Source organism: Pleurodeles waltl, chromosome 1_2 (assembly GCF_031143425.1).
Source record: "Pleurodeles waltl isolate 20211129_DDA chromosome 1_2, aPleWal1.hap1.20221129, whole genome shotgun sequence".
NCBI classification, from domain to species: Eukaryota; Metazoa; Chordata; class Amphibia; order Caudata; family Salamandridae; genus Pleurodeles; species Pleurodeles waltl.
The window spans coordinates 1,161,792,864-1,161,819,058 of record NC_090437.1 but is presented as its reverse complement, the minus strand read 5'-3'; the positions used below and the strand labels follow the sequence as shown (position 1 = coordinate 1,161,819,058).

At 40.2% G+C, this 26,195-nt stretch overlaps 1 protein-coding gene across 5 annotated transcripts in view; it reads left to right on the top strand.

Moving 5' to 3' along the window:
• The window catches only part of EVC2 (EvC ciliary complex subunit 2), a 306,369-nt gene that overhangs the window by 59,331 nt on the left and 220,843 nt on the right, over positions 1-26,195 (top strand). For all 5 annotated transcript variants that reach the window (XM_069202996.1, XM_069202979.1, XM_069202987.1 and 2 more), the window contains one exon: positions 7,097-7,206. In XM_069202996.1, the coding sequence (XP_069059097.1) occupies positions 7,097-7,206 (110 nt within the window). The remainder of the gene's footprint in view (positions 1-7,096; positions 7,207-26,195) is intronic.

Genomic DNA, 26,195 nt, shown 5'->3' with positions numbered 1-26,195 from the left:
GTCAGTTTTATCAAAGGTTTTGAGATAATCGAGAAGTTGGGTATCCACTGGCGACAGTAGCCCACCATTCCCAAAAACATTCTGACATCTCTTTTTTGTTGTTGGAGGGTTCATTTGCAAAATGGCTGTTATTCTTTCCTTCAATATTCTTCGGGTCCCTCTTTCAATTAGATGCCCTAGGTATTTCACCTCTTTCTGACAGTATTGCAGCTTCTTGGGTGACCCCTTGTGTCCGTTTTTTCCCAAATGATTCAGTAAGGCAATTGTATCATATTTACAGTTATCCCTTGTTTTGGATGCAATCAGCAAGACATCAATGTACTGCACTAGAGTCGAGTTAAAAGGCAGTACTAAGGATTCTAAGTCCTTTTTCAATATCTGGTTAAAGATAGACGGTGATTCAGAAAACCCTTGAGGAATTCTGCACCAACTGTACACCTTATCCAGGAATTTGAAACTGAATAAAAACTGGCTGTCCTCGTGAAGAGGTATTGAGAAGAAGGCTTGTTACAGGTCTACAACGGTGAACCATTCAGCATCACACGGAACCTGAAACATGATCACTGCTGGATTTGGCACAATGGGGCAACATTTGACCACAATCTCATTTATTATCCTCAAATCTTGCACAATTCAAACTTTCCCACAAGGCTTTTTCAGACCCATTATCAGTGAATTGCACGGGCTACTCAACACCTCTTTCAGAACTCCCTGTTTCACAAAGTCTGTGATTATTTGTGAGACTTCAATGAGAACATCTTGTGCCATATGATATTGCGGCACCTGGGAAAACACTGCATTTGGCTTTACTTGTACTTTAACTGGTTCCACACCTTTTATTAGTCCCACTTCCTTTCCTGTCAGGTCCCACACTTTCTCTGTCACTGTTCCCTGTAGCTCGACAGGTAGGTCAATCATTGTAAGCATCGGAAACAAAGTAATCAAAGGATAATCCTCATTTGCCGTCCCTGTCTCTTCCTCTGAAAACTGACTTTCGTATCCTTCATCATCACTATTTGTCTGTACTTCGATTCAATCATTGGAACAGGTAATCAAACATTTTGTCTTGAACAGTAAGTCCCTTCCCAGTAAGGATACCGGGCTTGAATCACAGACTACAAATCTATGCAGTCCCTGGAATTTGCCGATCTCAACTTGCACTGGATCTGTAATCTGGTTTGTCAGGTATTGGTTTGCTACACCGACTACCCTTATGGTATGCCCCGAAAGTGGTAATTTCGGAACCTCTGCACTTCTGACTGTAGAGCGTGTAGCTCCGGTATCAACCAAGAATGAAACCTTGTGACCCATTACCTTTCCTTCTACATAAGGTCCCCTCTGATCTACTTCTAGGGACGCTGCAAGCCTGCATTCTTCACTATCTGAGCTATCATCCGACCACTCTCCATTCATGCCATTTTCACCTCGTAATGGGAATTGCTGTACTGTATTATTTTGACTCATTACCTGACCCGTGACCTGTTGAGGAAGCATGACCTGTTGCTGTCCCATCGGAGCCATTGGTAATTGCATTTGCTGTCTAGGTACCATGGGAACCTGCTGTTGTACTGGCTGCATCTGTGCTGGCTGAAAACGCAGCATATGCATCTGCTGCATGGGCTGTACCCCTTGCATCTGTACCATGTTATTTTGAAATTTCGGATTTTGATTTCTCAGTTTTGGACCTCTTACATTTTGTAATATACCGGCATTAGTGCTTTGTTGAACGACACCATCCTGTACCCCATTCGGGCACTCCCGTTTCCAGTGTCCCACGGCCCGCACACGTGACCTGGTGACATCTTTTTCATCCCTTGTGCGTCATTTTGAACCACAACAGTATTCAAGTCCGGACAGCGATTCACAAAACCTCGACCTAGGCCTCTAGGTTGCGCCTGAAACACGACATTCATTTGCGGCTGCTGCTGTATCATCTGCTGGACTCTGTTTCCCTGTATTCCTGCCTGTGCAGCCCTTATCTGCATCACCATCACTTTCTCTTTCAGCTTTTTCTGCTTTAACTCAATTTCGTCACTACAGTATTTCGCATACTGCAACACCTCATCAATTGGCTTCGCTTGCCAACAAATCAAATGATTCTTAATCATTTGACTGACCTCTGGTCTCAGCCCTTCAACAAATCTGAACACGAGATGGTTCATGTCCTTTGGCTCGATAGTCTCAGTACCACTGTAATGTTTGAATGCTTTTAACAACCTCTCGTAGTAAGCATGTATTGATTCTTTAACCTCTTGTGAGGTCCGGTCAATCTTCTGCCAATCAGTCACTTTTGGCGACACCTTTTGTTTCAAAAACTCAATCACCGTATGATAATACTTCATCACCTCCTCAGAGGGAGCTCCGGTCACCTTATCCCTTGCCGGCTCCTTCGTCGGCCAATCTACCCCTCTCTTACACTCGAGCCACAAATCAGGTGGAACAGTGATCTCAAACAAGGTATTCAAGTCTTTCCAGAGACCTGTCTGTTTGTTGATACCACTCCATCGGTTTCTCCCTCAATCTGGGATAATCGTTAGTAAAGGATAGGATGTCTCCTCTGGACCACGGTACATGTACTAAAACACCACCAGCTGTTTCTCTCATGGGTAGTATTTTTACTGATTCTGTGTCGGGTGAGACTTTGGTCTGACTTGACCCTGGACTGTCACCTTTTTCCTTATCTCTCTTCTTTGCCCATCTGCCTTCCCATTTTTCTAATGCACCCCAAATTTGCGCACTTTGCAATAGCTCTTTTAAGTGCGCCTTCATCCCAGCAGACCTCATGTGTTCAAAATCTTTCGAATCAAAATCTAGTCTGTAACTTCTCTTCAAATGTTTGGTGTTTCCAATATCAATATCGTATTTGTCTGCCAGGTTTGCTAATCTCTGATGCACCTTGCCCACTTCTTTAGTAATCTTAGGACACAGGTATCTCAATTCTGCTTCAGTGTAGGACTCTAATCTGTTTACCCCCATCGTACCTTCCACCAATTCAGCAGCTTCCACTCCCAGTCTTACAAAATTTAGGTAGTCATCTTGCCCTACCTTTTCCGGTCACTGTAGTCTTTTGCGAAGTATACGTTTTTTCCAGCCATTCATTTAGCTGCTGCACTGTAAAACCTTGTAATGAAATGTTCCCTGCATGTATCATTTGCGACTGTGAGGTGTTCGTACTCATCGTTTGTGGAGTTAAAACCCCTAACCCTGCCTGACGCATTGCTTCTAGGGGTGCTTCTACTGGGCTAAGGTCTATTAAGGACCTCGGCTTTTCAACTGCTTGTTCTTCTGGAGCCATTATCTGGGGGGTACCTATGGGCCCTCCTCTTATCGCATCTTGGGTTATTACTCCCTGATCACATGCACTAGATTTGCCTTGTGCGTATAATGGCACTGGTGGACCGACAGTAATTGGTAACGATATTGCAGCAGGTGTCTGACCCGGTCCCAGACTTCGTGGAGCAGTAACTCCATAGGTCTGTTCCAAAGTACCTGGGACAGATACTAATGGAGGACCAGCTACTGGGTTGTACCCTGGTATCAATTGTGGCTGCGGTTGGGACAGCAATTTCGGAGTTGACTCAATCTGCACTAACTTCGATTTTGTATATATCGGGTCTGGCGGCACTATCAGATTTGTAGTAGTCTCAAGTACTGGGACGTCTGAATAGATTCTCTGTATCTGCGGTGGAGGTTGCAACTGTATCTGCATGTCTGGCGCAGTGGGTACACTGACACCATTCTGTATCGAAATCGTATCACTAGTCTGTACCGTATCAGTAACTCCCTTCTCCTGCGTCTGGTTCCCAGGACCCATGCTAGTGCTTGGAACACTGTCGCTCACCGCATAAGGTGGCGGGCGATCATGTGATAATCGGCCCATGAATTCCTCATCGTCTGAATCGTCTTCCTCTTCCCAAGGTCTCTTATTCTCTTCAGACTTACTAGAGTCCTTATCTGTTTTCCAGGAGGCTTTCTTTCCATGTGACTCTTCTCCTTGAGCTATTGCGGGGAACAATTTTAATCCGTCAACAATCCCTTGTCTCCACATTTTGTTCTCGTTATCCTACCTAGCTTCTGTATAGGATTTTTCTGCCCTTTTTAGCCGTCTTTGGAACCTTTCTTGTCTATGTTTAAGAGCCATTAAGTCCCAAATTGCTAAAGCCTCATATTGAGCTGGCCTCGGAGGTGGTTTTTGTGTACTTAGCATCCACCTTAAGTTCTCTAGCACCTTTGGATTAAACGTCCCATGTTCTGGGAATGCTAAACATCCCTCTTTCTCTGTTAACTTGCGCCACTGTTTCATCTATAAGCTAGGCGCAACACCCTTCTCCTCCATAACCATGTAAGCTGGAGTACCCTCAGGCGGTGTAGGCTCCCCATCAGTTGCCATAATATACACGTCTCCTTTCAGAGCACTCTTAAAAGCCTTGACAAAATTAATCTTTGCCTTTTTCTCTTATTTGTATTTAATCAGAAAGTGACTTTAATTCCCAGAACACTCTTCACCCACCTTTCTCAACCTATTGTCTTTCACGGACGGCAGCCAATCCGTGCGCGACCCCTCTCGACAACTGACCTATCTCAGCGCGGCACCACTGGCGTCACACTCACACACTGCAGCTGACAAAGTCTTGCGGCTCGTCCGGCCCTCACTGGATTCACACAAACTAATGCAAAATCTCACTGCGAGCACCTTAACAACAACACAAATCTGTCGGTTTACTACAGGAAGGGTAACACATTCGCTTCAGAACTTTACAGAGATTTCACTTGAAGCCTCGGCCGCTACTCTCGCTTTCTCAGTCCCCGCATTCGCAAGCAGAATTCGACCCGCAAATTCTACTCTCGACTTGTCAATGGTTCGCCCTAGGTCACTTTAGAACTTGCCAAATCTCAATCGAAGGTTTCACACATACGTTTCAACTCAAACTCGACTTGTCAACCACGCCCGATTGACCTATTAAACCGCACAGATTACAACATAAATCCAAGTGTCTCCTACACTTGTCAATATACTCCGGAGTCTTAGACCAGGACGGGTCCGTACATAAACAACCAACCATGTGGATAATTTTGAGCACAAAGCGCCACACTCATGTGAAGTACGCCGACTTCCCTACTCTCTTCCATGGAGTACGCCCACTCCTACTAAAACAACATTATCTGACCTAAATACACACAGATTTCACAATCACCTGCAAGAAGGCATAAGCTAAGCAAGCGCAAAACCCTATACCACACACATTATGATGCCGAGAACATTCCCAACTCACATAGGCAGGCTCCGAGATCCCGGGAAAGTCATGGTGAACTTAGAAACCCATCATACCTCCGACTTGCATTATCACAGAAAAACTATTTAAACAATGATTCTCCGTCCTAGGGCCCCAAATGGCCAAACCGTCGCTCTGCTATCAGAATTGATAACGCGTCCTTTTATGTTAATTTATTACATATTAGGACTCGTTTTAGGCCAATGAATCTTTTGACCAAGTTGAGAGACACCGTAGGACGAGACAGCTGATCAATATGTCAATCAATATATCAATAATGTCATCAATATTTATCACCACAATACATTTCACTTTGGTCAAAGACCTTAAACAAATTGACAACGCAACCATGACCTTTCAACCATGAATAACCACACCTTTGATAGAATTTTATTAAGTTTATTCCCTATTAGTTACAATCTAGAATTAGATGCGTCAATCTCAAAGCCAAGAAACACAATAGCATAGTTACGATATGACAACTGTGGTAAGATTTCAATAAGGCAAGAGTCATAAACATCAAAATGTAACAACATAGATCTGCATACAGCAAAGTGTCAAATACGCGTCAGTTCAACATAGCATAACGTCAGTCGTTTGTCTATTTGCGTCAATTTAGTGATCACCTATCCTAACCACTGATTAGCATTGGCATGTTGAGCTTCATGCGAAACACTTTAGAACACCAATTTGGAAAACATCTAGCTATGGTTTCTGTCAAAATTTAGCAGTTGGTACCTAGAAAGGAAAAGCAAACAGACAAATTACAATTGCATTGTCATAATTACCCTCCAAAGGTTAGGTCAGCACAGAGGTTCAGTCTTCGTCTTCAGGACATCAGTCAAAGCGCCATCAATCAAGACTCAACTAAAGGGCAAAAGTGGGCACTTCCCTCATAAGGAGGATAAGTGTAAAAGGGCAGTATATGGGTGAGGATGGTTTCTAATAAGTCTCAAGTCACCAAACAGAGTGACAGAGTTTCTGGAAAAATCAATAGTATTCCCTACCTAATTCTAATGACCCTTCTGTGACATGGGTTTTTATCCCTTTTTCGTAGTACATTCCCCCAAAATTCTATTGGACACTTACTATACCCCACTATCCTGAACCTATCAAATTTAGCATTTGGTAATCTCAATTGCCACCCCACATTAATTCATGGTTCTTTAATTGGTCTTCATAATTGATGTCTTCGGAGGTGGCACATCCGGCGTTACTTCACTCTTTGGCACGTTCTTTCGGTCAGCAGATTCATTGTCCATCGGTGTAAGTGACCTTGTACATAACATTAATCTACACTTGTTTCAATTTGCTCATACTTTTTAAACCAAGGCACCGAGTATGCGCTTGGGAACGGTGTTAACATAGATACATTCCTCTTCGAAGCTGAAGAAAAAGAACATTTGCAGGGTCATGGCCCTTTGCGAGTCAGCACACTGGAAAAACAGAAAAATGCATTTAATATGAGAGCTGGGCAGCTAAATCTTGCAGCTCACGCTAACTTAAGGCCTATAAAGATTATGAATGTTAAGCTTAATTAAACACAACAAAACATTTTATTCCTCATTATTAGTTTGCGTATACATTGGTGGCCATTTACCATGGTCATAATTCAGGTGTGCGTTTAAGCAATATCGCTATTATTATAGTTTTCTATGCAGTATCGTCACATATTAATATAGATATTTTGCTCTAATATAAGTTATATAAACTACGCTCTCTCAGAACAATAGGCATGTTCATCCATAAACCAGACTTTTTGACATTCCCAGTTCTTTCTTTCTTGTTTTGTATTCGTGAAACAAATTTTATTCTCGTTTCAGTTGGAGATTCCTTTGTAATAAACTACACCGCAGCTCTTAACACAACTGCATACCAGAATGGCAAGCATATGTCGCTGCCTGCCCAACTCAGTTTCAGTCGCTCATCCCAGGTATGTTGGCTTAAAGTTTTTGTATTAAAATCTGTTTTCATTGCTTGATTTTTAATACTGTGGATAGCTGGACATTTTTATAATGTGTACAATTTCCTGGATAATATTTCGTGCGTTTAACTGACGGAGCCTAAAATTATGTCCCGCTTCCTCTAATTTATGTTCCTTCCTAGAAATTGCTTAGCTATAATTTGCTCGCCGGTGCCTCTTTCTATAACTGGGGCTCCATCTGCAGCACCTGCTCCTTCAACGGTAAAGGTTTTAAGTTGGGATTTTGCAGGAGGAAGTCATTTTTATGCAAGTTCAGACAATTAAAAAGGGTACAATATAGAGATAGGGAAGCCTCGACGTTTTTGGCGTTATTGCAGTCACATTTTAAGGAAAGATAAATAATATTCTTTTTGTGGCTTGACAAAGCTGAGGAATTCGTCCTCATCCTTTATTGCTCTTCACGTTTTCTAGAAATGTGTGATATATTTGGCCAAACGGCGTATCCGTCACTTATTGGAATTTTATCTTGCTTCATAAAATTATTGTAAAATAGCCCACTTTAAAAAAAAAACTCCCCGACCTTCATATGAATGTGCATGAGAATAATCTACTCATTTGCCTGAGTTCTGGTTTATTTACACAACCTCATTAGGGCCACTGTGACCCTGATCTGATGTCAAAAAGTCTGACCGGTGTGTGGCATAGGCACAGAGATGGGAGTTCCACATGCATGGTTATGGTTTTAATGGCTGCTGTGTGCGTTTTGGATTGTTTAGCTAACCATAACTGGCAACTTTAATTTGTTTTTAGGTTTCCTTTTGTGACCATAACTTCACATTAACTGTGGTCAACTTCAAAGATGTTTTTAAATATACGTTAAGAAGATGATGCAACCAATCCTAACCATACACTCACTCTGTCAATGTTTTCATTGAATGTCAGTATTTTCATATGACATACTACATCTGATATCTATGCAAGTGTACACTTTACCCCACAACTCACTGCAGGTGGGCAATATCTACAGCACAGGCATATCGCTGTGTGTAGTGAGCTTTAGCTGTGGGCCCTGTCTTTTGACCAGGTCCTGCACTGAACCACCAGGCGTTGACTGACTTCAGGAATGGGCTGACTACATTTATATATTTTTGCTATATTTTGTTTTTAAAACATTGTTGGGGTTCGCTCCCTCGTTGGGGGGCTGTGAACCCTCAGAGACTCTTAGACCATAGTTTGACCTCTTTTTGGTTTGTGTACCCCGCCACAGGTATGTAAAAGCAAAAGGCGGTCCAACTAGGGTCCAAGAGCTTTTGCCAGAGGTTCACAAACCTTGGGCCTGCACTAGGGTCCGCAGTCATTGTTGTAAAAGTCATTTTTTTAAAATAAAAACAATGATACCCTTAAGCCAGGGTGTGTGTGTTTGCTACTCCTGCTCCTTTATGGCTCTTTACATTATTTTTCAGGGTGCATAACAGTGATCCCCACACTCATTAATGGTTGCTGGAGCATATTTTTTTCTGTTATGGCCAGCCAATCAGAGACTGTGAGTTTGTTAGTCCTACTTTGGTTTGTGCTCTGAAAAGAATGGCAAGCAAAAATGTCCCCTCATCTAATCACATTTGTTTTTCCTTTTTTTGTAATTTAGGTGTATGGATTGTCTGCAAAGCACTCAAAAACATATTTATATTCTAATTTCTATAAAACCACCGTATTCATTTACACCTAGCCAAGTTGAGGGTATTTCCTTGAGTAGTATTATACTTTCATTTCAATTCATTTCAGTAATTGTATACTTTCAATTTTGGTGTAATTCCATCTGCATTTGTTGTGTAGAGAAGAGCAAATAATGTTATGGAAGTTGCAATGCAAAAACTATTTTTTTAAACATTGTGATGAATTGTTTTTGCTTTCTGAAAAATTGTGAAGGTTTTTTGATGTTACGAATGTTATTAGGAAAATAAAAAATGCCTTTTTAATGGGGACTCTGACCTAACCATGACCACAGAGCTGACAAACAAGGTAATCAAGGAGGTGTTTTTCTGATGACGTTTCCTCTTGGGCTTGAAATTGTTGACAAGAACAAGAGTGAGCTGTACATCCATAAATCTTGCAGTGTGTAGAGGAATTTTGAACTTTTATGCTCTAGTTACCATCCTTTCTGGTGATGGCCTCAGTTAGCGTTTGGCCCTGTGAAATTGCAGTCCTTAAAATTCCTCACTGATTCTCCTTCTACCTATTTTAGTGGCATCAGTCTGGTTTAAATGGGACCTCCAGGTCTCAGACGGTTCCTACTACATGCAGAGTTCCTAGGGTTCCATCTTGTCTGCTGTCACATTTTACTTCTACATGGATCCCCTTGAGATTTAACTCACTGAAAACAGTATCAGATTCATCGATATGCCAGAAAACACACAACTCTACTAGAAAATGTCCTCTGCTCCGAAGATCCAATGATTCAAAATTGCACCTCATCCAGACCTGAATGCCCAGGACCTATCTGATCTCACCTCCACCAAGATTACATTCCTACTATTCACCAAGAACATCAACTAAAAACTAGTTAAAAACGAATTCCTAACTTACTTTCAAGGGATACATTCAGAGATAAACCAAGATGTCCTATTTCCAACCATATCTCTTGAAGAAAGTGAACTCAGAACTGTCATTCAAACTCTTATACTCCCACATCTGAATGGTGCACTATCCCTGGCTCTGGCTCCATGGCCTCCCAGAATTCACACAGTCCCATTTAAGAGCCTGAAGAAGTATCACCATATTGTTCTACCCTACGTCAACTCCATTGGCTCCATTTGCAACTAGTACCATCTTCAAAACTAGATGCATCAACTGTCAACCTATTAAGACGGGTACACTGCCTATCTGGCTGACAGAGAAGGTAAAAAAGAAGATAGCACTTTTTCTTCATTTATGCATCTGGGATATGCAACAGCATCTCTGTATCCATTTGCACAATAGAAATACCCCCATAGATATAAACCTACATAATATATACATAGGCCATACAATTTACGTCGCTTGTTCTTCACTATAATAAACTGTGAACTTTATACATGCAAGTAATCAATCTGCTGGCTTGTGCTGAGAAACAAATTGTATTTTGTGCAATAGGTGAAGCATAGTCTCAGTTCTCTTGTTTTTTATAAGATAGACCTGATTAAGCCATAAAAGTGTGTATGATAAACTTACTTTTGTTTTTATTATCAACCTAATTACCATAGTGCTTCTGGGGACATTTTTGTTAAAAAAAAAAGCCAGAGCACTCCAAAGAATAGTCCAAGCAATAAAGTAGCCAAGTTCATGCAGAAATTTTTCTTCTTCTTCCAATTATTATTCTTTATTTCTGGTAAGTACAACAGTGCACAGAACAGCCAACACGTGTTTCGTCCATAGGACTTTTTCAAGGCTGTAAATTGAAAATCAAAAAACAAAAGTGTATAATGTAGGTACAATAAATAACATTGGAATAATAGTAAAAAAAACATAAGAGGTACATTAAGAATGTACAAATAGTATGGTGAAAGTATGGGGAAAGAGAATCAAATCAAGAAGTGGTGGGAAAAATAGGGAAGGGAAAGAGCAAACAAGTGATATCTAATACAGATAAGGGAAAACCCATCATACAGAAAAAATCGTCTCTATGATGGAAAGAAGTACCCATGTCTGTCAAGTGAAATATGAATCTACATGCAAGTGAAATACCCAGCCGAAGGCAAAAAAGCCCCAACACTGTAGTTTAGTGCACGCAGAAGCAGTGATGCTTATAAAGTGCCACACTACCCGATAGTTAACGTATTATACATGCGTGAAAAATGAGAGCTAACCAGAATGATAGTACATCAAGATGAATCAACATACCGGAGTATAATGCATGAGGATAAACTTGTCGTGAAAGGACTGAAATGTCAAAGTCCAAAGAAGAAAGTGACGTTTCACAAGTGGAATAGAACAGCAAATCACTGAAACGTGGTTTCTCAGGAAAGTATCTCAGGGCATCAGATAGAGATGATCATGATAGACTGTATAAGGCCATGATAAGCCCAAAAGGAGCTAAGAAATACGTAAAGAGTACTCATTAGTTTCTTCAAAACTATAATGGCCAAAGCTTAGTTAATGAGCATGTGGATGTAAAAAGAAGGAATATCTAGTCCAAAAAACAATATGTAAATATAATAAAGTGAATACGGAGCCAACAGCACATTATTATTACAGAGAGAGCAGTCTTAACAAGGCCTAGTAATAATGGAATATCGATAAGTGTTGGGTACTATTGGCCCAAAGCATACACAATAGTATTGAAATGTAAAAAACAGGCTAAATAAGCTCAAGAAAAGTGCTAAACATGCAATAAATCCGAAAAAAGAGCACCAAGTAATGCCCTGTAAAGAGCATTAAACAAAATGTAAACAGTAAACTAAATAATAAAAAGTGGTCAGGCAGTAGACAGCGTATAATTAATTAGTCGTGTGAACCACAACGGGGCTATGAGTAAAGCCTAAAACATCTGTGTGGTCCGGCATGACATCGGCGTGTGACTCGTAAAAGAGCACACGCTGGGAAGTTAGACGCGGTAGCAACGGTAACCCGTTAAAAAAAAATAGGCAAGTAAAACGGGCAACTACTAAATAGTTAGACTTGTACGACGGAGGGGCTATAAACTTACCGCAGTAAAGAGCGCATGCTTCTGGGGACATGTTCAAGCAGAGAGAACACTTTTTCTAGTCCACCATTGCACTCTGGCATCGCCATAAATTAAATCCATTCAGCAAGGCACACCAATCAAATATTTTCTCTCTTTTTCACTTCTATCAAGCCAGTGGGTCTGATTTATAAAGTTTTATTTGCCCCCATGTTCAACAAATGTGTATAAATATATGTGTTTGTCAATGCAAAATGCCTTTTCTAGTTCAAAAAGCAGGGGTGGGATTCGTATTGGCCCTCCCAAATAGGATTTGCTCTTTGTGCTTCAACCAATATGTCTTAATTTCTATGTGCAAATGTCTACTACAAGAGCCAGGATTTTGGGTGCTAAGGGGCGATCGCACCAGGACAAGTCCATGAACATCCATAAACTCACAAGTTTGTGATCATTCCTAGAGCAATTTAAAGTAGTTTCCCACCCTGGAAACATTCTCAAATGTAATCTGGGCAAAGGCAGGAGTACATGTGTTTTAATGGCAAGAACAGAGATTTCTATTCCAGAAAAAGTATACTACCCTGTGAAGAAACAAATACACTTTTGCATTAGATTTCTAGCACATGATGTTGTCCACATGTTTCATTTCTATATGCTGAAAAGGTTACCCAGTAGTACTCAAAGAATCTTTAGTGAATTGATACAATTTCTGAAACAGAAGTAAATCTACACAAACAATTTCCTGCCCTTGTAGGGGACTTTTTTGATTGGTTCAGTGTGTTTGTATGTTTAGAGTTGAGTTTGAGGACCTTTTCTTTAAACAAATACAGTACTGTACCTTTATATAATATGCAAGACTGAGGACAAGGAATGCACATGAACTCCCTGGAACAGTTTCCTATGTTCATTCTTAATACTTGTGGATTAATTAACTTGAAAAAAACTGACTGAGAACTGGTTATCACTTCCCATTTGTGAATTACATTTATAAAATGTAATAAGGCAACTCCAATGTTATCCTATTAGAGAGGTTGGCCTTGCAGCAGTGAAAAACAAATTTAAGAGTTTTCCCTTCCACGGCATGTAAAACATAAAATTACACATCCTGCTTTAAATACATTGTACCCTGCCCCCCGGGCTTATCAAGGCCTACCCTAAGGGTGATATATGTATTAAAAAGGAAGGTTTGGCCTGGCGAAAGGTCAATTTTGCCAGGTCCTGAAGTGACAGGCCTGAGATATGTTTAAAGACCTACTTATGTGGGGGCACAACCAGTGCTGCAGGCCCACCAGTAGCATTTAATTCACATGCCCTGGGCACATGTAGTACCACTTTACTAGGGACTTTAAAGGGACTTTAAAGTAAATTAAATATGCCAATAGGGGATAGGCCAATTCTCCCATGTTTTAAAGGAAGGAACATAAGCATTTAGCACTGTTTAGCAGTGATAAAGTGCAGAGTTGGCCAACAAAAACAAATTCAGTAAAAAACAGAGGGCAAGGGCAGAAAGTCTGAGGATCATCCTGCTGAAAGGGCCAAGTCCACTAGTTCTGCAGTAGCATGGGTCTTGTTTGGTAACTTTTTAAAAAACAGATAAAAAGGTACCTGTGCCATGAAGATGATAATTAAGTGGTATAGGCTGAGTTCAAAGCATTGGTCAGTCCAAAAAGTCAATATTTTATTTATAGAGGTCCATCCAGAGTCCATCGGATCCTGTTAAATTTGCAGAGGCACTATGTCAGATTGCTATTACCTCCTCATGCATCTCGAACCTGATAGCATGCAGATAGGTTGATCATACAGAATCACAAAATTGCTGGTTGCATAGGGTTACTAGGCAGTAGATAGACCTAAATAGAGCCACCCATTTGTTGGCCTTGATATGCCGCCCTAGCCCCATCATCTGTGCCCTATTAAATTTATCAGTGTTTATTATTACCCAAAATGTCATGGCATCTTTATTGTTACAGGAGGTGATTAGGTTCACCCACATTTCTTCCCTTAAAGTGGATTTCCTGCTTCTTAATGTGGTCTTATACTGAAGTCGGCATCTGAGTTTGCCTCCCTATAAGCCCTGCCAAACCATGTTTAGGGAGTCTAGTGGCTTACAGCAGGGAGTTCCTAATAAAACAGGCCAGGCTAACAAAGGCATCTATAATGGATTCAGCAGGACTATTGTCACTTGACAGACAGATATTGACTTATTCTTGTAGATTATTTCTAACAATGTTAACAAATAAATTTGACATGTCAGCAGCTCTCCCTTTACGTCTCAATTCTTGGTCTTTAACTGTGAAATTGGTAGTGTCTTTGTTAAGACGCCTTTTAGTTAGTTCATGTATAACCAAAACTAAAATGTTTGAACTATGGTCACTATATCCATTAACCTGAGTGTCCCCATGCTGAACATAACTATTCAGTATTCTAAAAACAAAAACATAATCCATCACAGTTCCATGACCTCGGCCAATACATTTCACAATTTGGTTCTTGAATACCATCAAGGATGTCACACATATTATACAGACAAAAATCAGATAAATCCTGTGGAGTATTTTTCCCTTTACATCCATTTCTGAGTGGAAATGACCATCTTTCTTAATTGAAGATTGGCCAAAGAATGTAGGGCAATCACCTAAATTGGTATTAAAATGCTGTGAGAGGGATTACATCTAAACCTAATGACCGCATAGCAGAGAATAACACATCTGTATTTCACACCTTATCTTTGGGCCTTTCATCATTATAAAAATTAATAAGAAAGAAGTTAAAATGCCTTAGGCCGAATCTTGCTCTCCAATGGAATAAGGGTATCAAAACCACCTTAGCCTCAAGAAAACCATAAATAAACTCACAGGTCCTCCCCTAACTCCCCCAAAATGAGAGAGCGAGGCAGGTATGGTATAATTAGAATAACCTTCCCATATAAATTTGCTAGTGGCCTAGGTCTCCTGTAACATAATGTTGTAATTCTTTACCTAAGTTAGCAAATCCTCCTTTATTTTGGTTGCAATACCTAATATGTTCCCACTCATGATTATTATGTGCAGCGAACTGTGACTGGCCATAGGGGAGCAGTCACCCATGTAAAGTGGGGGACAAACCATCAAATCAACACCAGATTGGCACCTGGGTAACACTATAAAAGAAACCCAACGGTAAAATTTCTGTAACAGTCAGCCTAGAATAGCCTAGCGGACGGCTGTAATAGGATGTGTCTAGCCAAGTCAATTAGTTTAAAAGTAATCATTGCATTCTCCCTAGTACCAATTTATGGAGGAGCCAGCCAAAGCCACAGTACTTACAAATGGTTTCTTAGGTTCTTAGTGAGCCAATAGCAGGCCTTAGTTTTCAATTGAGTTCTTGTTTCTGTGGCTTTTATTCATAGTTCGTTTGCATTAGCCATAATTGATATGTAGGAACAGGATTCTGTTGGTAATTTGAAACAGCGAATCAAGTTTGATAAACTTGAGCTGCCGTGGGACCCAATACTGGGTACTTGTTTATATAATTATCATTATCTTTTGTGTTGACTGTCCTCTGCTTCTGGGCCACTCATATTTTTTGGGCTTGGTCTTGCATGGGAATGTTGCTTGGGAGAACAAGATGAGGTCCTTCTTGGGCAAGTTCATAGATGGGCCTGATGTTTGGGGGCGGGAGGGGAAATACAATCAGAAACTCCTTATGGGTTATTCAATTTATTAAAACTTATTTTCCAGATAGGCACAATTTCTCCCAGTACCAGTGGTTCCAGAATGCTTTCCTTAGCTCCTCTTTTTTCCTCTTTGATGACGGTCCAGAATCAGGAGATGTGGGGGGAGTATAAGATTACTACCGTGCCTTAATGGTATGAAGATAATGCACTCCAACCCCCTCAGGATCACTGGCCAAGACCCAGGGAAATGCTATATCTACAGTAGTATTAATGCTGTTCAATCTATGAGCAACTGTCTCCACTAAGGCAATCTCCTGGATAACAACGCCACTGGTCCTTTCCAGACAGGAATCTAAAATGGTAAAACATCTGATGTGTTGACATTTAATTTATAACCTGAAACCTAAGAAAATGTTTCTAATTATTCAAAGTACTGAGGCAGGGATACTTCAGGATTTGTTACGTGCAATACATTGCTGCCAAGGTGCCAGATTGCTTATGTGTGACATTCTCAAAGTTTCCATGTATTTGTGAGTGACGTTTATCGTCATTTTTGTGACACTTTGAGTGACACTTTCTTGCAAGCAAAATCAAGCAATGAAGTCCATGGAAACCGATAAATATCAGAAATTACACACATTTGACAACGAGAAACACTAAGACAATTTTAAAACTGCTGCAAATCACCTGAAACAGAAGGGCACTAACCTAGTGCTCTTGTAAGCTGATAGTACTGTAAACAATAGTGTAATCATGTTATTAAACAATAAACAAGTCTTTCAGAGGCAGTACTTTATTAATGTTGTGTGCGCATATGCAAATACACACGCAGTTAAATACAAAAAATATACACTAAGATGCAGTGTATCCAATGACTGCCTTCTCCACCGATTTCCTCACTACCACCCTCCATCAGCGAACCTCATCTCTCCATTGGTTCTCTCTCAACTGCATTTCATTTGTTTTATAGCGCTACTCATACCAGTGAAGGGTGTCAGAACACTTTATTTTACACATATATCACACAGAGAAAATAAATCATACATGGCTAAATAAGTCTTTGAAACGTCACTTAAAAAAGAAGGATTACAAGGTGTAAGACTCATACGTCACCCATATTAGTAGGCAGTATATTGTAAGAGTGTTTGTTGTAAAGAAGCACAAAGCTAAGGCTTAAAACGTACCACACTGGTCGGGGTTGGCTTTACTAGAGTGTATTTCTACCCAAACTAACCCCTTTGAGCAACAATAGTATAATGCAAGACTGGGGAAACCATAACGTTCTAACCTATACCATGCAGTTTGCATTTAGCTCTTTGATGGCAGTTGATAGGTCACTGTGCTATATTTGGATTGTAACTTAAGAGCTACAAGTAACAAAAAGATCTCTGTGACTAAAGCAGTAACCCACTGAGCTATACACATAAAATAGACTTATGCTATATGCATGATATACGTTCTGTGCAGCAGTGTATTAACCATCTGTGCTATTTTATGGTCAAAAATTGCACTTCGACCTCTCTCTAGCAGGAAAATTTATCACCAGCATTATCTTTGATTTACCAGATCAGGGTCACTGTCACAGTGCTGGGAAAAATAATGGCTGATGCCTCTGGCTGGTCGCTGTAGTCTGTGGAGTTACTGTCCCTGGAGACAGCTGCTCAGACAATGCCGTGCTGGAGACAGGAGTCAGTTACCCCACAGTGAGAGAAATGATCTGGAGGCTCCTCTGAAGACATTACAGTACTGCGTTGCATCTAAACTGCATTACTCTCTGGTGCCAAAATGCTTGGAATGAGGATTGCCACCTGTGGTTATGCAGCACTGCAGAGACATTTCCACCTGCAATAATGCATTGCCAGATGCAGGGATAACACCTCAAATGATTACTGCCAAATACAGACTGATTGTATTGCTTGCAGTGTTAGCGGATGGCTCCCTACTCTCAGGTGTTTTTATGGAAAGTGTCAACAGAAATTCACTGAAATTTCAACTCCCATAATGCACTGCATTTCAAACTGACAGCCCAGGCTGGAAAGCTGTGACTTCAGGTGACTAGAAATAATCACAATCTGCAACCCTAATGAAAGGGTAGTAAACTGTCAGCTGCAGTGATCATAGACAGCACGAGTGATGGAAGAAGTACTAACCAACCATCCCAGCACTAGAACCGCCATGGAAGGTCAATCCACCATACCTTCAGCAGAATCTTCAGCCAGTCATGTGACCTGTGAAGTGACTCACGGTCACACGATCCTGTTGTGCACCATGAGTGTTGTAGTTCATGCATGAATTTAGCAATTGCATCCCCCCAGTCTCTGACATTTAAATAAAATATATACCAGTGCCCGTCATGTCTCGAAGGAATCTGCTGTTTGTGGGGTTGGGGGGGAGACTCATTGATTGAGGTACCTGATGCACAGAACCCCGTACCAGACAAGATTACATGTTTAAATCTAAGTGTAACTCAATTGACTTTTAAGCATTCTGAAGTTAGGTAAATTGCTGCATGGTTTAGTGACTTGGCTATGTTGCATTTTATCACATATTTAAAAAGTGTCTAAAGTCACAGGGCTGGTGCTCTAACCGCCCCCCCTCCCCCAACGCCGATTCACATGAAGTCACTGCCGGGTACGATGTAACTAGCACAGATTACCCAACATGATACCACCTTTGCACAGCGGGTCTCCACTGTAATCTACACAGTCAGCTGAAACCAGCACACGGCACTCTGGCCCCTGCTGAGAGCAGTTTCAGGCTGCTTAATAAAAGATTGTTGAATCATGGCAGTCAATTATTAATACATAAAGTCTGACAGAGACACCAGATTAAGGCCATTGCAAGTCTCACAGCACTCACGCTGCTTCTAATTCATCCTGTCAGTCGCGGTCGTGCCCAGCTTCTCCCTTGCAGCCCGCAGGTGGCGTCAAGGCACTAATAATGCATGACTAATGTCACTAAAATGTGTTAGTCTAACTCCTGATGCGTGGTACTTGGCAGGGCTGACAATATTATCCATATATGCAGTTTATCCTATTTCTTGTCAGTTTTTAACCTATTAAAGCAGGGAGGCGTTTTTTTTTCTAATCACAGAGCTAATACTTATGCATATATCATACAGTCTAATTTAAAGATATGGCCTATAATAACTGCACTTTTTGTCAACTTTATTTTTTGGAGAATTTAGCAAATTATGGCTTAAAAAAACGTACCTTTAAACTTATTGACCAACAATTATTTCTAAAGCTTAATTACAAAAGTTGATAACATGTTTGCAAATTCCAAATAATAATTTATTGGAAAACCATCGAGCTCTGGAGATTTTTCTTTCTTAATTTCAACAGTAGCAGAAAACTTCTCCACGGAGCTATCATCTTCTAATGTAACATATACGGTGCTTTTGTCATACTCTTTCTATTAGTACTAGCAAAAACTCTCTAACTCGTGAGCCAAAGGATCTGTTTCTGGGGTATTTAATCTACTATAAAGGTGTATAAAATTTTCTGAAATATCAGAATCTGAAAGCAACATGCCATCTTTCTCATTAATTATAGACTTAACATTCTATTTGTGTGTTAAAATTCTAAATAGTTTGCTACTCCTTTTTCAGGGTCGAGCAATGCGTATGGCTTGTGGGGTGCTGTTGTAGTTAGAAAAAGGCTTGGCACCCACCTGTCACTCACCATTTGTTGATTTCGTGGCACTCTTCTTTATAGCCTTGTAATTTGTCCACTTCAGGCTGGCATCATTTCCGATTCTGTTCATGGAGCAGAGATCAAGCACTGATTGATTTAACTTAGTGCCTACCATTGTATCCCAACGTATTCTTCTCCCCTCCTGCACCCGCTGCCTGCTTCTCCCTTGTCAGCGTTTTTTTATTTAAGTGCTTGTCAACACTGCTACTTTGATACTAAAATGGCTGAGCTCTTGAATATTTGGCCTTTTTAAACTGCACCTTTTATTCATAGAGTATAGAGCGACGTGTGTACCTGAAATCTATAAAGTGGCGCACAAGAAACATACCATTTAAATAAATAACATCTATACAGCAATACCATAATTAAAAACACTCCAAAACTCCAAAATAAGCAACCATGTATTTATAAAACAGAATTTGGCAAACATATTACACAGCCTAACAAAGAGCCCTTTAGCCAGCAGACATATTCGTATAGATGGCTTGTTATTAAAGACCGGTGTCATACAATGTAATCATCATGATAAAATGTGCTAATATGCAATTACTAGTATGGCAGCCAATCAAAACCAAATGAACTTATATCATAGAACACAAGTGGGGGTAGTGGTGAAAGAATGGCTTATAATATTTACATTTACCATAATAACATACAGCAGCTATTTACAATGACGCAGCGTCCATTTAGCGCGCACATACAAATTACTGCTGCGCACCTCACACCCTAGCCCTGCAGAGGGCCCTTATTTTCTCACTATCGAGATTTACACCCAGTGCGCCACCACCAACATCTCCAGGCTCCTTTTACTTTTGAACCGCAATATGGCATCGCTTAACCCCTAGCGTCAGGCCTCATTCTTACATTTGAACAGCAAGGACACTGGTCTCACACACACACCTAATTTGTTATTTAGAATACGGGAGCCCTGTTGAATGCTAGCAGGCGCAAGTATCCAAAATTTGGCTGTAGTTAGAAGTGGAACAATACACTGGGGGAGCTGCGTTGGTGCCCTAATAAATGTAAGGTAAATGCCCCTCTTTTATTTTGATTAGACAGTAAAAGTACAACCTTAATGGGGGGGTAGTGGCCCCCTCACACCCTGAACCACGAGCCACTGCACCTGCTGCACCAATGATAGCTATGCCCCTGCTCCCCTGTATCTCTTCACTCCCACATACCTGTATCATTCCCTGCATGTCTCCTACCCCTTCCTCTCCTCCCTTGCTATTGCCCTGCCTCCTCTTTCCACTCTCCTCCTTCCTTTCTATTGCCCATTGTTGTTTCCATTTTTAATTTATATCTTCCTTCAACTGTCTCACTTTTCAACTGCCTTCCTTGTCCCTCTGCTTCCACCGTATCTCTTCGCTGTCCCATTCTTACTCATTTTCCCTCCATCCTTCCTTTTGCCACTTCTTCTCCCTTCCTCTTTACTGCGCCACCTTTCATTGCCCCCTTTTCCCACATATATCTATCTGCTATACCTTCCCTCTCTCTTTTCTCCACAAAGGTTTCCGTTCTGCAGTGGAACTAGCCCTCACATTCTCTCTTTTATGTCGTTCTCCTCTAGCCCCTTTTGCCCCTTCTCTTCACACTCTCCTACTTTGAGACATCCAACCCTGTATCTCTGCATCCTCTAACTACTTCCCCGGCACCTACTTTCCAACCTTCACTGTGCCATGAATCTGAACCTTCGTGTTTGCCTCTTATCAATCTCTGGGCACCTCTACATCCTTCCTTGTACATTTCTTATCCTTCCTACTTCGCTACTTCGTCCACCTCTCTCCTCATCCCTGCATTTCTGTTTTTCCCTCTTACATTCTCTTCTCTCTCTTTCTTTTGCCCCTCTTCACTTGCTACTCTCAATTTTCTCCTTCATTTCTTCGATACACTCCTACTTTCTATCTCCTCTGTCTCTTCACTATACCTTTCCAGTCTTCTTTGTATGTTTCGGTCCTCCTCTTTTCCTCAGTCCCTCCCTCTTCCGGCCATTTCATTTGATTCCCCCTGTAGTTCTCCATTCTTCAGTACATCTCTTTATGATCTCTGCTATCTCAGTTTCCATTTATCTCACATGAATTCCCTTTATCTCTCCACCCCCTTTAATTCACACTCTCATCTCTCCCTTACATGACCTATTTCATCTCTATACTGCCTACTAACCCATGCTACCTAACTGTACCTCCTCAGGCTGTGCACTGGTCCAACTTTCCAATCCCTCCTCCCCCCATGTGCCCCTACCATTGTTCCCTCTATCTCTCTCCCTCTCATACTCTTTCTTTTCCATCTATCTTGCTCTCTCACACACTATCCTGTCTCACTAATATTCCAATGCAACACACATAATTCCACTACACACCAAATACATCCACTGCACTACAAAACAAAACACATACGTAAAAAACATTATCATTTACAGTGCCAATAGCTATAACTCTCACAAATTCGAGGCCCATAGCATTGCAAATGCTTGTTCCTGTTATAGCAACAGCTTTATAAAAAAGATTTTGTGGTAGACAATAATATCTGATTCCTTTCCTTTCTGGCATTTAATACTTCCAGTAAGCTAGCAAACTCTAAGAAAAGGATTATGATGCCTCTAGGTTTTGTTGATTTGAGCCTTGTGAATATGAAATGTAGTAGGCTACTATTTTAGGGGTACATTTCTTCAAAATAGCCAACCATATCATCTCCTTTTACACCCTTGGGAAGGCCCCATAATCCTAAATTATTGTTTTGTTTTCTCAGTTTCTGCATTCGTTTTTGTTGATCCTAATCTCCCTAACGTCTAGTTCAGATAGTTTTGTTGAACAGTAGTTATTTATTTTCAACCTGGCCCAAGATAATTAACATTCTGTATTACATTAGTACTTTTAACCATAAAAAGTTGCAAATTGTAGACCATCCAAATTAGGTGCAGCAATTGCCTTAGAATAAAGTGGATCCTTTGTAGGCCTCTCACTCATTCAGACACCCCTGTTAGGGTTTCTTTCCTAGATGTGATTAGTGAATAAATAGAAATGCTAAATAAATGAAAGAGGGGGCCTCTAGCAGGATAGATTCCACAACACAGTCATTGTTGCTCATTAACATATTAATTGTTATTGGGAAAAACAAAATGAATTTAAAAAGCATTAAATTGTCTCAACATTTTACAACATTTTACAATACTGAACATTGCATTTTGTATCTATCAGGACATTCATTGTTGTGCCGAATCATCCAAATCGAATAAACACAACAATACATACATTTTGCAGTTTTGCATATGCAAAATATTCTCAGATATTTTGTATAGTTCAGTAGAGGCATACATATATTTTATAATAGACATAAACATATCTGTATTTCTTGAGGTACAACCCTTGCAGGGGTACCAATTGCAGGAAAAGACAGCCTATTCAATTACTTTGGAATAAAAAGTCCCATCTGCAGGTAGAGCGCCTAATAGAAATGAAGCAAAATGAATGTCCTGCTGTTTAGAGAAGATAGCACAAAAATGTCTCCCCGATGCTTGAGCCAAGGCCTGTGGTCTTAGTATTATCCTGTTTCGAATCACAAATCTTTATACGGTGCAGGCCTGGTGTAAACAGTAGAATTGACACGTTTCAGCCTTCTAGTTCCGGCCTTTTCAGGACTATGGCAAGGACATGTGCCATAACTTGTAAAAAACATAAAAGATACACCTTTCAGAGGTATAAATATAAATAAAGGCATAAATAAATTCATAAGTCCATAAAAATATTGAGTGAAGGTAAAGCGCACCAACCATAGTGTTAAAAAAAGTATTACAATTAATAATAATTATTACAATAGGTTATTGAGCGATAACACCAATGTTGTGGAATCTATCCCTCTAGATCCCCTTTCTTTAATTTATTTGTGATATAGCCTAGACGCTAGAGGATTACACAGGCTTACTCCTTTATGTGTTGGATAGCACCCCTTGGGTATGAGTTATTATTATTTTTTTCTACTGGTGCCTCCAGATAGATGATTTAGGAGTTAGTTTCAGTAAAGATTGTTTTGTGTACCTAGCAGGGTGATACCAAGAATTAGAAACATGCAGATCTAGTCTTAAACGTGTATAGCATGTCAGAACTGTTCGCAGTCAGTTACACGAAGAACAAATATCAAAGCTACTAGACAATCCTTCTCCCTTAAGTGATAGTAATATACCGGTAACCAACACCAAATTGGACAATATTGAAAAACTCAAACAACTTAAGAAAAAACAAATTTGACCCACCTACACATGCAAACTCTTGAACACTTAAAGAATAATACCATCCCATGGGTGTTCAAGTCAGAATGTGTCTGTCATCTTCATAGATAATAAAAACTATCTTACTCAGTTCAGCGGAGTAGGAACAAAGTGCTCCCATGATTGGCTAACTCTTTTTATAGAAACTGCACTCAAGAGAAGTTGAACAAGAGCTTAAAGAAATAGAAGATCTTGATAAAGAGATCCTGATACAACAATAAGTGACCCTAAGACACTCATTGATGAAGTGAACAAACAAAATGCAAAGTTCAAGATTATTACCATCAATCTAAAAACTATAAAGGTAGCGAAAGATAAAACAATATAATGTAGAGGTGACTTATCTATACCTTATGGAAGATTTCTTTAAAAATAAAACATTCTATAATCCCAATACTCCAAACTACAGGACATTTTGTCGTAGAACATCTTGTCGTAGACTCCTGTTGTATTAATGAGACTGCTGGATTTTGGGTGGCAGCACCACCGAGTATGGGGGACTGAGCCCGATCCCACACCATGTCACAGCTGTCGGCCTAACCCTTCCGGCTAGCTAGCAGCACCTCACCAATGCCAAAGGTAAGGGTGATTTGTTGCAGCCTGTCGCATCACAGTCCGACTCCTCAGGGAAGTTGTGGTGGAACAGATCGTACCTCTTTCCCACAGTTATACAAGTCTCATACATGCAGAGACAAACAGAAGCAGGATCTTGGGTCAATATATATTATAGTGAAGCAACTGCATTATATGTAAAAAGACATGAGTTGTGTTATGAAAATAATGAAAAACAGTGTTATCACAGCATTGACCAGGAAAGTGAAAGTCAAGAAGAGTTCCACCTTATTGTCACAATAGTGTCCCTAATATCCCTATCTACACTACTAAGTTCCTACCTAAGAGCCCTAATTCGACCTTCTGGTCACAGGAAGAAAGCCAACCCCCACACCTGCATTCAGAGATGAAAAAGCGGTATGTTGGTCTGCTGGGAGTTCTCCCACCTAGACAAAAAGGAACCAAGAGGTTTCTGCAGAAACTGGGACAACATCCAGCATGAGATGGCAAGCTGACTTGAATGTCCCTCTACCCTGGTGTGGGCAGTGTGATGTTTTAAAATAACATATCTGTTACTCTAAGAACTGCCCTGATGTGCAACATGTATTTTTCTGTGTAGAGTAGACAATGTACTGTTTGGACTGGCAATACCCGGTAAATATTATGTACAGCCTTGAGTTGAGCACTGTATGAAAATGTTGTGCAAAGAAATGAATAACAAAGTCTCTGTGGAAAGGAAACTGATAAAAGAATGAAAAACATCTCCACTAAAATTAAGCTTTGCTAAAATGATAAAAGGAATAAAAGTGAAATGTAACTAGGTGAGAGGGCACAGGCCTATGTTGTTGCTAAAATAACCTCAGGAAAATCTAGAAAATGTTTCATCACCTTCTCAGAAACTCTCTCAGACTTTGGCTCAGACGCTCAAACAGATGCCTTCAACACCAATCAGTCATCCTCCTTTCATCAAGAACCGGTACCTTTTTTAGCCGGGGGAAAGGGAAAAACAGAGACAGATTCAGAGTGAAAGGAAGGGAAGAGCGCAAACACTATGGTTGGTATGATTCATCTTCATTCCCTTCAATTACTGTTTTTATGGACATATGGATTTATTCACACCTTTGAATGTTTTTTCTTTTTATGATTTTTACAAGTTATGGCACATGTCCTTGTCACCGTCCTGAAGAGGCTGGAACTACAAGGCCGAAACACGTCAACTCTACTGTTAACATCAGGAATGCGTCATATAAAGATTCTTGAATCAAAACAGGATATTATTAGACCACAAGCCTTGGCTCAAGCTTTGGAGAGACATTGTGATGCTATCTTCTCTTACCAGCAGGCCGTCCATTTGGCTTCACTTGTCTTAGGCATTCTAACTTGAGACAAGACTTTTTATTCCCAAGTATTTGGATAGGCCGTCATTTCCTGCAATTGGTACCTCTGCAAAGATTGTACCTAGAGAAAAATATATATCTTTGTGTCTATGATAAAATATATGTATGTATGTACTGAACTATACACTAATATCTGAGAATATTTTTCATATGCAAAACTGCAAATGTACGTATTGGTGTGTTTATAGGATTTGGTTCACTTCACAACAAAGAATGTCATGATAGATACAAATTGCGATGTTCAGTATAGTGAAATGTTGATATTATTTATCTTTTCCAAATTCATTTTGTTGTTCCCACTAACAATTAATGTCATTGCGCGATAACAATGGTGTTGTGGAATCTATTCCGCTAGAGCCCCCCTTCTTCATTTATTTGTGCTATAGCCTAGGCTCAGGAGGGTTATACAGGCTTACCCCTATATTTGGAACACACAGAAATGCTAGGCTTAGGTACCAGATGTCTGACTAATAGCTTGACTGTATTAATTTGAAATAACAGATACTATAGACTCTGTTCTGAACTAAGTGCAGAATCATTGTTTTGTATAATGTTTTTTATTAGATTCTTTACCAAAAATAGAAACATCACACACAAGTACAATGGTAGTAATTTCACAAGGCCATGTAAGGTACTGTCTCAAATTAATCAAAAATGCTGAATTATTGCTCTCTTAATGGATCAGAAAGGATATGTGTAGAGGAAATGACCCTGAAACTATGTTTGTCTCTCCTCATTCTTCCCATATAGATATAAGTTTCAAGAACTAGGCTGACAAGCT